At 41.0% G+C, this 13,551-nt stretch overlaps 2 protein-coding genes and 1 long non-coding RNA gene across 12 annotated transcripts in view; 2 read left to right on the top strand and 1 right to left on the bottom strand.

Annotated features, from left to right (window-relative positions):
* Positions 1-3,893, top strand: part of FXR1 (FMR1 autosomal homolog 1) — a 30,244-nt gene extending 26,351 nt beyond the window's left edge. For all 5 annotated transcript variants that reach the window (XM_085233033.1, XM_085233032.1, XM_085233030.1 and 2 more), the window contains 2 exons: positions 2,039-2,130; positions 2,874-3,893. In XM_085233033.1, coding sequence (XP_085089159.1) covers positions 2,039-2,130; positions 2,874-3,044 — 263 coding nt within the window. In that variant the 3' untranslated portion in view covers positions 3,045-3,893. The remainder of the gene's footprint in view (positions 1-2,038; positions 2,131-2,873) is intronic.
* A 2,175-nt stretch (positions 3,894-6,068) lies between these two features.
* The window catches only part of DNAJC19 (DnaJ heat shock protein family (Hsp40) member C19), an 8,436-nt gene continuing 953 nt past the window's right edge, over positions 6,069-13,551 (bottom strand). Inside the window, exons 2-7 of one of the 2 annotated variants that reach the window (XM_085233035.1) lie at positions 13,002-13,114; positions 9,070-9,121; positions 8,826-8,899; positions 8,306-8,382; positions 7,535-7,605; positions 6,069-6,634 (exon numbers count right to left, since the gene is read on the bottom strand). In XM_085233035.1, coding sequence (XP_085089161.1) covers positions 6,564-6,634; positions 7,535-7,605; positions 8,306-8,382; positions 8,826-8,899; positions 9,070-9,112 — 336 coding nt within the window. In that variant the 5' untranslated portion in view covers positions 9,113-9,121; positions 13,002-13,114 and the 3' untranslated portion in view covers positions 6,069-6,563. Of the gene's footprint in view, positions 6,635-7,534; positions 7,606-8,305; positions 8,383-8,825; positions 8,900-9,069; positions 9,122-9,255; positions 9,361-13,001; positions 13,115-13,551 lie in introns of those variants that run through there. The other variant, XM_085233034.1, reaches the window with a different exon arrangement.
* LOC146543647 (uncharacterized) overlaps positions 9,363-13,551 on the top strand; it is a 250,158-nt gene continuing 245,969 nt past the window's right edge. For 2 of the 5 annotated variants that reach the window (XR_014885524.1, XR_014885517.1), the window contains exon 1: positions 9,989-11,779. This is a non-coding gene — a long non-coding RNA (uncharacterized LOC146543647). The other 3 variants (XR_014885527.1, XR_014885510.1, XR_014885504.1) reach the window with 3 other exon arrangements.

Raw genomic sequence — 13,551 nt, 5'->3', positions numbered from 1 at the left:
TGACTTCAGTAGTCCAGGATCAAGACATAAATGAAAGTTCATGATCTGCACTCACTTGCGTCTGCACACTTGCATTGAATGTGACACAACCTTTTCAGCACTGGCTGAGGAGCAGAGGTGGAATGGCAGGCTGTAGGTGCCCTGGCAGAGCTCTGCAAGGGAACCTGCATGGTAACTGCCAGTCCAGAGCTTGATTCAAACTTCTGCTGTCAGTCTCCAGCTTTTGTGAGCGTTGTAAATCATCCACAAATTGAGGGTGGGACGGAGGAGGAATTTAAATGAATTGCATGTTTTCAGTTTTTGTTGTTGTGGCTTGTTGCACTTTTGTGTGTACTAACACTTGAGGTGTGAAAGGTGAACTAGCTAATTTCAGTATAACGCCCTGCTCAGAAAACGCTTGTACGTGCGTGCCTTAAGGTAGTAACAGAAGGTCTTCTAGATTGACAGGCTCAAAACATCACAACATCACCCACATTTGTTTTCTGTCTATCTGTGGTGCTCATACGATACGAGAAAAAAAGGTTGTTGCTTTACAATAATTAAAACTTAAGGAGAATAAAAAGTAACCTGTTACACTTCTCAGCATTCTGTAGTTTGGTAACAAAGTTTATAAAGGGGTGGAGGAGATGACTGGCATCTCTACAAAATATGAAGTGTTCCTCTTTAAATGCAAGCATTCTAGGAACAGAACCAAATCCCCAGAAAGTTCTTGGTTTTTTTTCCCTTTTGATTTCTTTGTTCAAAATACCGCTTCCAATTTCAGTAATAAATATTTTTGAAACTGACAGTAAGAGCATTGGTAGTTACATGCTTTGTGACAAATGCTCTAATTTAATCTTCACATATATTCACTACATCTATAGAGAATGAAATGCAGAGGAGGAATTCTTTCCTCCTAAATATGAGGAGTGTGCTTCAATCATTTAGTAGGTTTTTGTTTTTTTTTGCTGTAGTTCCTGGGTTCCTTACATCACTTAGAGAAGTCTTCTTGTGCAGAAACTCCCTTGGTCTCAGCAGTAACACAGGGACCCAGTTAAGAGCCTAGTTAATGTAACAGAGAACTTGTGTTATGCTTGCTCTGCTGATACAGGATTCTTACACAGTTATTGATAAACCCAGGAGAATAGTTCACCTGAATGCATGGTATACTAAATACAGTTGACTGTAATGTTAGTAGATAATGCTTGCCAACTCTAATATGCTTTAGCTCATCAAAGATATGTGTATTTAAATTTGTAGTACTGTATATTCCAAAAATAGAATTGACTCTCAATTGTTGTGGTTACGAGAGGGCGGGATAAGACAAAACCAAGCTACGAGAACATGTGCAGAGGTGGTAAGAAGAAAGGAGGTCAGAGAACCCCTGGCCAGCATCCAGTAAGTGTAGCCATAGCAGTGCAAGCATGGCTGTCCTGCTTTTGAGTACAGGCTCACTCATACAGAGCCACCTCGAGTGCCTGTACGCACAGCAGTTGCCCACCTGCCCACAAGCCAGAGGTGGATTGCCTTTTGAGTACCAGGAGGGTGAGTTCTCTTGTCAGTTGCTTCATGGAAGTAACAACAATTTGAATGCTGCTCTGTCGTAAGTGATAACATACTCTGAACCTCCTCCCCCAATTCATTTTGTATTTTAACCTGCATTCATTAGTGTGAAATTCATCACTACTTAAGATATTTAAAATCCCAATAAAAAAGTGTATGGATATAAAACAGCCTGCAGTCTTGATGTTCTGGAGTCAGGTATAGAAATCCCTTCTTTTCAGATTAAATTTTTAGTCAGGGCAGAAACATTATTTTATTAATGGATTTCAAGATTCTGCCTTCAGATCATCACTGGCTACCACAGATTTTGGTGAAAATTTTACTTATTAACAGAAAATAACTGATCCTTGCTATGTAGTTGATAACCTGTAAGAGTGAAGGCCTTTTGTGAGGTAGCTCCCAGCGGTAGTGTGACTGTGCAGAATAAGGGTATGAAGTTTTAATGCTATGTTAAATATCTAATATGAGCATCACTAATTTTTTTTTCCTTGAACAGTAACAGTAGCTGATTATATATCACGAGCTGAATCTCAGAGTAGACAGAGAAACCCTCCGAAGGAGACACTAGCCAAAACCAAGAAAGAAGCGGTAAGAGGATTTCGAACGTACATTTCCTTTTCTCTCCCTTGCAGGAGAACAGTAAAGAAATGCTTGATTTAGATAATCTTCATTTGAGTGCTCTGAGTTCAAGAACAAATCATTAAAAGTAACACTGGTTCAGAGTAAATGAAACTGAGCACTAATTTGGAGAATTATCAGTGCAGACTTGAGTAATCACTAATGCTTAAAGGACTTCACGTACTGTGATACATTTCTTACTATAACATTACATGATAAATCGTGAAAATAAGACTCATCCAGTGAGATGACTGCTAGAGAACTGATCCTTGTAGCATTGTACAAATAGAGGAGGGGTGGTAGGATGTTTAGTGACCTGTATGAATTCTTGTAGAAAGAGCTGGTGGTACAGGAGTTGTGGATTTGAAATGTTCCGAATGGAACAAAGTGGCATAAATATGTCATAAAAATAATATTCAGAACCAAAATATTTTACTTCTAAGATGATATCGAATTCACTGCTACTATTTATTGTTGAATTGAGTGAAGTGAGATCCATTAATTTGTGATAAACAGTCCAATTTTATTACAGACTTTTGAAAAGGGTATAAACTCATCTGTTAACTACGTTTTTGACTTGGAAAAGCTGGCATGGTTCTCTCACAAGCTTCCAATACAGAAGCATTCTAGAAATGACAAGGTAAAGATTAGGATGCTGTGAATGGTTTTACTGATTGTTCTAATGTTGTTCTGTATTTGTTTTTGTTTTTAAGACAAAAGATACGATTGATGAAAATAGCCCTTCTGAAAAGGCAGTGAATGGTCCTGCTACACCTGCTGTGGATGAGCCTTCTAAATTACAGCACAGCCCTGATGAAAAGAAAGTTACTGTTCAGGAGGAGGGAAATAATCAGGAAGAAGCAGTGCTGAATGGTGTTTCATAAACTGAAGTTCCTAGTTTACAGTTCTTCTACATTACATTTAAAATAGTGCTTGTATAAGCTTGCCAAAGATAGAATATGGATCGCCAGTCTTGACACCGCACTTTCAGTTCCTCCATTTTGGAATACAGAAAGGGGAGGGATCCTGAAGAAATCATATGTTAAACATACTTTGACACCTACTGTGTTATAAATATATCATCAGATGTGCCTTGAGATAGTATATGTAACATTTAAATAAACAAAATTGCTGGCTAGAGGAAATGTTATTTTGTTTTCAAAATACGGCAAAGATGTGAGGGGGATCCCTAACATAATACTCTTTATGAAAGCATTAGCTGCTTTTGTTACATTTTTAATAATATGCAACCACTTCTTCACCTGAGGAATACTAGAAAGAAATGCAGTCTAAAATATTTTGCACTGAAATGTAATTTCTCCATTAGTTTAGTCTGGAAACTGGTCTGTTTTAATACATGTTTTTTAAATGCTGTATGTAGAGGAAAAATCTGCAGACCACTGGAATACATTTGTTAAAATTCTCATAATCTGCAGGGATACTGGGTGACATTGGCAGTGACTGTTCTACATTGAGGCTTTGTTTGGTTTATTTATTAAACTGTACAGTATTTAAAAATCAAACATAGCTTTAGTTAACACTAAGCTGAATTAGTCATGTCCATTAAGACATAACCTGAACTACTGAAAAGATCAATTTCCAGAAAGTTTATTCTGTATAAACTACATATGTTAGTCCTTAGTAGAGTATTTTTATTTTTGTTTTGGTTGTTTGATGTGCAATATGTTTTTTTTGTATGCTGGTAGTAAAAGAAAATAAACTTTGATCTTCCATCTGTTGACTGTTTCTATCAGAAATTTAAATTGCTATCGACTTAAGGTTTTCAAGCTGTTAACCACTGCAACTTACCTGCCAGGCAGCTTGAACCTCTTAACTCTTCTGTAAGTTTTCTAACTTTAACCTAACCTTGCATTAAGATGATAATGTAAAACATCAGTTAATGTATCTAAAAACAGACCGATGTTAAAGAATTGCATAACCTGACTAACATATATAGGAACTGAAGTAGGTGTAGTTCCTGAGAAGCTAGAATAATAATATACTAACAAGTCTTTTTCTTGCACATGAGCAGGAGTAACGAACCAGAAAGATGTGAAAAGAGAGCTGGGAAGTAAGGAGTCGTAAGAAACCAGAGCAGTTATCACAGTGCTGAAAGCTTTACTGAGTTAGAAGAAAAATTATCTTACCTGATTTGGCAAAAAGTGAGAAAAGACAAAAGTACTGCACAGTGTGTGCCTTCAGGTGTGTGCATCCAGGTGCTATACTTCACACAGCTAGGGAAGAGTGGTACCATCTAAGTTTTCAGGTATTCATTTCATTGAAGGGCATGTGCAGTTTAATACCACTGTGTTAAGGCTCAAGTCTCCTGGAGAACAAACTGTTAAATTGTTACAACTGAAGCAAACATAAAAGTGTCAGAAAGGAGGTGGGAGGGGTGTGTGTGGAGAAAGATATGTTTAACAACAGCCAAGGTTACATGACAGTAAAGAACTTCAGTAGCTTTTATTCGGTGTAGGCCTTGAAAGGTGCATTTTGTGAAGCTGCTGCATGCTCTTCTTGTGGGTGTGTGTTGGTTTGTTGTTTTTTTTTGTTGTTTTTTTTTTTAAACCTGCTTTAAGTTCTGTAGTAAAGCAGAGTATCCCTGTCTTTTGTAGGTTCTAAACACTTTCTATTTAATGCTTATGTTACTGATTTTGGTGCTCTATCCTAAAGGCACATAAGCTTTCTGTATTGTTCTGATGTTTCTGAATGACCATAGAATTAGAGTACAGCTACTGAACTTCACAGAGAGTATGTGACACTAATTATAGTACTTACTAAAATGGTGGCAGAGTTCTGAAAAAATTAAAGCTCTAAAATCCACTGTGTCTACGAGCAGACAGCGTTAACCATTGCGTATGTTGTACAGTTCTACCATAGTTGCAGAAAGGCTGGAAAGATTCTTGGAGCATGAGAAGACTGTGGCCCCAGTTCAGATTCCAAGGACAGCTGCTGCTGTTTTGTTCAGGTATCTGAAATGGTTTATGTGAGCAAAGTACTCCAGTCAAGAAGGCACCTACAAAGCTCATCATCTGCCTGACCACTTTGAGGCTAACCACAAGTTAAAGCATGTTTTCAGGATGTTGTCAGGTGCCTCTTGCCTCACACCTGGCAGTGTTCATCAATCACCTCGCTGGGAAGCCTGTCCCAGTGTCTGACCACCCTCATGGTAAAGAAATTTGTCTTAAATGTCTCACCTGAGGTTCCCCCAGGGCCTGGTACAGATTTGTGCTGTTCCTGTACATCATGGTATTGGTTTCAGGGTAGAAAAACAGTACCTCCTGTTTTTTTTGAGGGAGTTGCATAGAGCAGCAAGGTCATGTCTTGGCCTCCTTTTTTACCAGATCAGACAAATCCAGGCAGCCTCAGCCCCTTCTCTCTGGACATCCTTCCAGTTCTACCAGCTTTGCTGCCCTCTGGACACTTTGAAGGACCCCAACATTTTTTTAATTTTTTTTTTTTTCAGTGTTGTGGAGCCCAGAACTGTATATGATGTTCCAGGTAAGGCCACATCAACACTAAAGTAGAAGAAATCGCTGCTTTTGACTGGCTGCCTCTGCTTGTTTAATTTGGCTGCCAGGACACACTGCTGGTGAGCACACGGGACCGAGTTGTGCCAAGTGCCCCTAATACTGAGCTGCCCTTCAGCCACCTGTCTCCCACCATGTACCTGTGTCCAGCATTGCTCTGTCCCACCTGTGGCACGTGGCATTTTCCCTTGAACTTCAAGCAGACGATTGTTCAATGCTCCAGTGTATTTAGATCTCTGCCAGACCTCTCATCACTCAAAGGAGTTAGCTTGGTTTGTAACTTACTGCTATAAAATTCATTAAGAATTGAAAGCTACTAGAAAATTTGGGGCATTTAGATCCCTCAATAACAGTTAAGAAGCTGAACCATCAACTGAGTATGTTCAGTTTCTTATACTTTATTTCTTCATCCAGAAACAACCACATTTCTCTCCTACTGCTTTTTGTTAAGTAATTACTGTTTTTTTCTGCCCCCTCCCCGCGCTCTTTCATCATGCTAACTTTGGCATATGACAGAATAGCAGCATGAATTTCAAATGTAACTAGTTTAACTAAAATTAGGTAACAGCATGTCAGCATCTGATAACATGCAGGAAGAATTGGCCAAGCCAAACTACTGCTCTTCTATGCAGAAAATACTGAGTGGCAGCTTTAATCGTTTACTAAAGAACAGCTCTGAAAAAACCTTAAGCTTCACTCCCTCACACATTTCCCCAGAAGTGACTAAGAAGTGAGCACAGAGGAATGTAGCTCCCCTGATTAATTTTTCAAGCCTCATTTGTATCAAGTCACTGATTGAGATTCGTACTTGCCTTAAGCTGTTTATAAGAAATAATCATTTATACAAGCAAACCCTCTGATTTTATCTCCAATTCATTTTTTAGCTTGGTCTTCCAGCAAATCTTTAGCTTCATTGATTTTGGCTGCTACATATGGAGAACCACCTAGAAGAAAGATAAGCTCATGTCACATCAGATGAAGAAAGCATTTTCTTTGCAGGTCATTACTAGTCTTGCCCTACACGAAAAAGAAGTGTGAAAGATGCTCAGGTTAAAAAAACAAACTGCATTATGACTGAAGCCATTTGAGTTTACACACGTAGTGACTGCAGTAGCCAGATGCACGGGCAGCTCATTGTTAGATTGCTTTTGGTTTAACAAAGTTCAATTTTTATCACTTAAATAAATGAACTGGTGAGTAATGACTTAGTAAAAAGAAGCTTCTTGGGAATACGCAAGTGTTAAACTACCCCATCTGCAGATAAATCTCCCTATTCTAAAGTTAGGCTACAATCTGCTGCTGTACTGACAAACTAGTTCAGTATTTAAACATGATATGCAAATAACTTAATGAAAATTTTAAAACAGATTTTATTGTATAAATATTGTGCACTGTAATTGTAACTGATCCTGAGCTACAAAGATCTAGTGTGTATGCCTTTTACAAGTACTAAACTTAAGTCTAGTGCCTTTACTTGATGCTTAATTTAACTTATTTAGGTCATGAAAACATGCAAGATGCTCGTAAGTCTTTGAATAGCTACTTTTAGGTTTTGCACATATTCAGTAGTCAATTTTGAAGTGAGTTCTGCTTAGATATTAACTATGCTAATGATTATTTGGCATTTCAGTGCATAGAAGTAATGAAATACTTTAAGGAAGCCATTTTACCTTAAGGACAGATAAAGTAAATAAGTTGACCTGCTGAAATTTTCAATATTTTTTACAGGTTTTTATTTATTTATTTATTTAGTAGCCAAAGTATTTGCATCTCTTCTACACAGTTGTTCTCTTCACGGGTTAAAAACATGTATTAGTTGATCAAAATGAATTACTTTTAGTTACCTTTATCTGGATGATTCAGAAGCATGATTCGTCTATGAGCTTCTCTAATTTTACTTCTGTTGGCTGTAGGGCTAGTTTAAAAAACAGACAAAAACTCACTTGAGGGAACCTGATAAAATCCTAATCAAATCCTGTCTATCCCTGACAGAGCTCTCTCAAGTGCTGGTGTGAGAATTCATCCTGAACTTGAATACTCAGCTGAAAACAAACAAAGCTGTGTTATAACATTTTTACTGGGACAACCCTGGAGAGGTTCTTTATTTATTTTAACTCTTAGTATGCAAACTTCCCGGTGGGAAGTTACCTTCAGAGAAGAAAGGTCCTTAGTCTGTATGTTATTAGATAAACTTACATATTTGGTTCTGAGTCTAAGCTTTGGCAGGAAGAGTTACCACACTCATCTGTAGGACATCCGACAGTAAGCGATGGATTTGCCCAACGTGCAGGAAGCAGGCATGTACAGCACCTTCACAATGAAATTTACCAGAACTGACAGCACCACAGCCACGCTCCCCATACAGAACCGAGGCCAAGTCTAGAAAGTGGCACATTTATCAGGGCCTGTGTCTGGGGCTTAGAGATGTATGGGAGCCTAACCAGAATTAACTTCAGCTGCATCCAGCAGAAAATCCCAACTAGCACAGCAAATCAAGAGTGGTCTCTCTGTATTTCCTGGCTTGGCAGTGATGTTCTCTTGGGAAAGCAGGCATAGAACAGTCTTGAGAAAAGAATATCCTTTTTACCTTTCATTTATAATTAATTTCCTTTTACCTCACTCCTAGTATTAAGGCTGCTTCTCGTTTAGTCATTTTGGGTTCAAATCCACCTCTGTAATAACCACTGAAGTCCTGAAAGAAAAAATGTGTTAGTTTTAAACAGAAAGATGATGTAAGTTTAACTCTATCAGTTATAACAACTCCGACTGTCTTAGCAGCTGCTGAGCTTCACTCTGTAACAATGCTGGGCAGCTTCTTTTGTGCTTAGGAGTAAGGAATTCTGTTTTTGCTGTGTCGATGAGTACTAACTTAAACTCGCCAGAACAACAACTCTACTAGAACAGAATCATTAATGCTGGAAAAGGTCTCTAAGATCACCAAGTCTTACCGCCCACCTACCACCAGTACTGCCCACTAACTGTGTCCCAAATTAATCAACCACCACCAGAATCACAGACTGATATCAGTGATACAGATACATTTAGTTCCAGAAGATACAATGCTACACGGAGGCAGCAGACTGCAGCTGCTCCATTTTGTCACCTTGTCGCTAAGATGCCACCGACCCACCGTACCGCTTTGGGCAGGTTCTGCAGCACTTGCTTCATCTGGGGCTCCATCTGCTTCATGGCTCTCAGCGCGTAACGACCTTAAAGAAACCAGCGTTGAACACGTCTCAGTCCGAGGCATCACAGAGCCGGGGCAATTCGGCGCCACCGACACCGTTCCCAGAGCGCGGACCTTTTCGGCCATAAAACAACCTCGCTCTTTCGCCTGCCGACCTCCCGCAGCCCCGCGCCGGACGCCGCCCCCACGCACCTGCGAAGCCCGCCGCCGCGATGGTCAGCCCGACCGCCACCATGGTCCCGGCCTGCGGGGAAACGGAGCGCTCGGTTACCAAAGGCAAAGAAAAGAAGGAAGAACGGCCTGCGGAGCCGGGCTGGGCAGCGCGGACAACGGGAAAACCGCCGCGCCCCGCTGCGGAGCGCCCCGCGCCGCACTCACCATGGCCACGACCGACCCGCAATGCCCAGCGCCGGGCGGAGCGCGCGGAGGCCGCGGCACGCCGTAAAGCGCGGCACGGCACGACAGCTGCCGTAAAGCACGGCACGGCACGGCACGACAGCTGCCGTAAAGCGGGGCGGGGCTGCCGCGTGCTTCGTGGTGGGAAGCCTCTGTGCTCCTTAGGCGAATTGGTGCCGGTGTGCCTGAGCGCTTCCGACGGCACAGATCTGTGGTTCGGAAGTGTTCTTTGCACTTCCATCCTTGCCCCGTCCCGCCGTTCGTTTTTTCGCTCCGTGCTCCTGTCCCGACATATCGCCGCAGATTCGGCACGCTTCGCTCCTGCGGGGCCGCCCCGCGCTGCCACGTGCGCTCCCACATGGACGCGCTTCGGTATTCCATTGCTGAAGATTGCTGCAAAGTGAGGGAGAATTACGGCTCTGGCACTTGTGTTGGAATGCTGTCAGTAGCACAGTGCCTCCGCTCTTACTGCGTTGGCCTACGATGGTGGTGGGATGGCAGTAGGGCTGAACTTTCCCCCAGTAGTGCTTACACGTGGCTGCCGTGTGATGGACGGCAGTCTGACAAAATGGTGTCTGCAGTGGGAGCGTGTATGAAGCAAACGTGTGTCACTGAATTACTGCTCCGTGAGGAGAAAATGGCACTTGCTGATATTCCTTCACACCTTCTGAACGTCGATGGAGACCAAACAGTAAATGTGAGCACAGTGTGGCGGTGATGGTGCACTGCAGCAGTGGTAACAGCAGTGTGGAATACACATAACAGCATTGTGGAATACAAGCCACGTCCTGGATGGCCAGGCACAGCTGTCATCTCTGCTGGTGCAGATTGTTGCAAGCAGGGCATGCAGGTTCTTGTTATCACTAGCAAATATGCATTGCTAGTGGTAGTGACTGTGTTGAAAAATAGTATTTTGCAGCTGAGAATATGCTTTATCAAGTAGAACTATGTGCTCTTCGTATCTGATGTAGTTTCCATGGAAATAAATAGGAGGCATTACTTCCAGAGAAACCTACATATTTTTTATCTTCTCTTTAGCTCTGAGCTCACTTAGTATATGTTGTAATTTCATTTTGACTCTGAATTATTTCTTCACCTAAATTTCAGGTGCTTGAAGCAGAGTCATTCGAGGTGCTTGGAGGTGGTCTCCTATTTCTTTCCTTCCCTGTTACCCATAGAATCATCTGTTGGAAGGGACACTTAAAGGCCACGTTGTCCAACTACCCTGCAATGAACAGGGACACCTACAGCTGATCAGAGTGCTCAGAGCCCCATCCAGCTTCTCCTTGAAAGTCCTGGCAAATGCTAAAACTTGATTTTGTGGATGGTTTGTACATAAATATTAAGGTGATTTGTTACACAACAGTCAGTTAAACTCTTGAACTCTCCTTTCTGAAATTTATTCCAACTGTATCAGTGCTGATACTTGTTTGCCTGCACTGTGAAACTCAATATATTGAGTGGTAGGAAAACACACTTGTGCCAGTTGTAGCAGAGAAAGTGGAAAAGAGCAAAGCCGTTATTTGCACAGCCTTAATGAGTTGTGAATCCTCAAAGGTCCCAGTTTCTAGGTTTCATCATATGGAGATTGTTGCAACATGAAGGCCTTTGCACACTCTGCATTCAGATGTACCTCAGAATCTGCTGCTCTCCTAACTGAAGATGAAATGACAGCATTGTCAGCCAGCAAGGAAAACTTGAGTGGAGCAGAGTGCAGAAGTTAGGGGAGGGAGAAGAAAGCTGTGAGTGCTGCAGGAAGCTGTAGGGGCAGTCCTCACCCATAGGTTCGTAAGAAGCTTTCTGTTGGCATTAAGCATTCTTCTGAGGAGATAGTGGTTTTGTAGCTTTTGTGCTGGTTCGTCACTGACTGTCTTCATGGACCTCATTCAGAAATGTCTCACCATGTCTTTTGCACAGGGAGATGCATCTCTGTCCATCATATGTAAAACAGGATTTGAACTTGTCCCTCCAAGACAGTAGAGGTGTAATATGGCACAGCACAAGTTTTGGGTTGTGTGTTTTTTGTTGGTTTTTTGTTTTGTTTTGTTTTGTTTTGTTGCTTTTTTGAACTTTTGTTTAAGATACTACTGATGAAAGACGAAGCTAAGAAATGCCTGTTATTCTAGTCTTGCACTCAAAAGAGGTGAAGGAATCCTAATCCTTTTGAGACAAGAACTTCTCAACTTTATGACTGACAGTTTTACCTCATGTATGCCTTTACTGTATAACTTCATTGTCCCCAAAGAATTGGGCCCAGTGAGGAGCACACAGAACCCTGTCAATTGACACTGAAATGGTGGATAACAAGCAGCTTGGAAAACTGCAGACCCACACAGGAATGGTACTTTCTGGTTAAGAGCTCTATTCTGACGTAAAGAAATGCCATAGCTTCAGGGTCAGTTACCACTACAGGTGGGCCACAGCTCTCTTCCAAGGCAGGTGCATGAATTTTAAACAGGGGGACAGACCCAAGCCTAGAGAGCATTTCCAGGTGCAGCAAGCAAAGGTAAGCTTTGTCTTCATTTTTGATTCTGTAAAACTGTTTGTTTCCTCACATAAAAGACAAAAAACATTGAGATACCCAGGGATGGGTGTTGTTGTTGAGCACTATGTAGTAAGTTTGCAAGTTTCATTTTCCTTCTCTTTAGGAGAATGAGATGAAGGGAGAAGGTATGGATAACAATGTCATTAATACATTTTTAGCAGTGGGAGCTCTTTTATTTTCCAAATCTGTGCCTTTTTTTTTACACAGGTTTTGTTTTTAATGCAACTTTTATTTTGGTTTGCTGTTAATATATCTTTCTTTGATGTATAGGGAGTGTGCGCTGCTGTTACTTTTCTTCAAGAAAACGTGTATAACCAGACCACTTCTAAGACTTTCTCATTTAAATTTATAGAACGGTTTGATGGATTTTCCTGTTAATTATACTATTATACTGGTAGGAGGTGTGTTCTTGTTTAGCTTGTGTTGTTAAATTCACATAACTTTTGTTTTAAATCCCCACATGTACCTCTGTACTTGTATAGAAAGGGTGCTGACAGGAGTAAGCACATTTTGACCTCAGAATTGAGTGTACAGTGATATTTGTCCTAAGCTTGAATACAATGCTGATTTTTCTATAAGTACTCATTTAGCTTCTTGATTCAATGGTATTTCCAGTGTTTACGTGAATTGCATATTTATAGTAAACTTGGTTTCATATGTGGAAATCAGTTTCAATACATACAACTGGAGAAAAAATTGAAGTCTGAGATTTCTCTGCATGAAAAAGAGCCTGGGTAAAATGCATGCTTCCAGTACTCTGTGTAATGACTTGGAATGCCATATTTTTCCGAAGACCAAAAGAAACCCTTAAAGGAATACCATTAAGCTTAGACCACTTTCTTTCCCACCTCATGTACTCCCAAATGTTCATTCTTGTGTCTAAGGCACTGCTTGAACCTTTGTTGCTAACTGAACATTTCATGAGCATTTTAAGTAGCTTTATGTAGTGGTGTTTTGGTATTCTTTCAAAACCCCGACTATATGTAGGCAGGAATAAAGGGCTTCATGTCTTAGGTCACTCTTGTCATGGACTTTTTTTCTCTTAGCCGTAGGTTCTATAGGTTACATACTAATGATTCATGTGATCATAGCACAGTCCTTTCAAAAAATCGTAATGTAATTTACTAACAATACTTTTAATATGAAAAACATTTTGGGATGGAGCCAGAGGACTACAGCTTACCAGGAAGTGCTCAGGTGCCAGCAGTCATGATTTGCTCAAGCAGAAATCCAAGTCACTTGGCTCCCACTGAGTTCAGTTGCAGTTGAAGTAGTTTTTTTCCACGTCGGACAAGTCTGAGGAGGAAAAAAACAAAGTTCAGCATATATCTTTGTTATAGATAATATGATATAGGCATGCTCAGCTGTCCCCAAGCTTGATCTTGATGTGCTCACAGCTGTCCAATAAAGAATTGTAATTTTAGGCAAATTAGTACTGGAGTTTCCAGAACACTTCTCTGGCACTTTGATACCTGTATGCATGGAAAGTATCTTCATCACTGATGCTACTTGAAAGTTAATGCTATGTAGAAAACAGTGGCATATGTTGCAAGGGTCCCAAGTGTCTATGGAATGCCAGTTGGATGGCAGTTGCAATGGAGTGCTTCTCAGTGCCTTGGGTTTATTGAAGGGTGGCTGGAGTTGAAGAACGCTTCCAACAGAGGGGCCTGAGTCTGTATACTGATGTGACCATTCACTGGCTGAAGGTGCAGAACCTCTTCATTAAATTATGG

This window comes from Meleagris gallopavo, chromosome 11, assembly GCF_905368555.1.
Source record: "Meleagris gallopavo chromosome 11, MGAL_WU_HG_1.1, whole genome shotgun sequence".
Lineage (NCBI taxonomy): Eukaryota > Metazoa > Chordata > Aves > Galliformes > Phasianidae > Meleagris > Meleagris gallopavo.
Note: the sequence above shows the minus strand (reverse complement) of the source record. Positions and strands in the feature narration are given on the sequence as shown.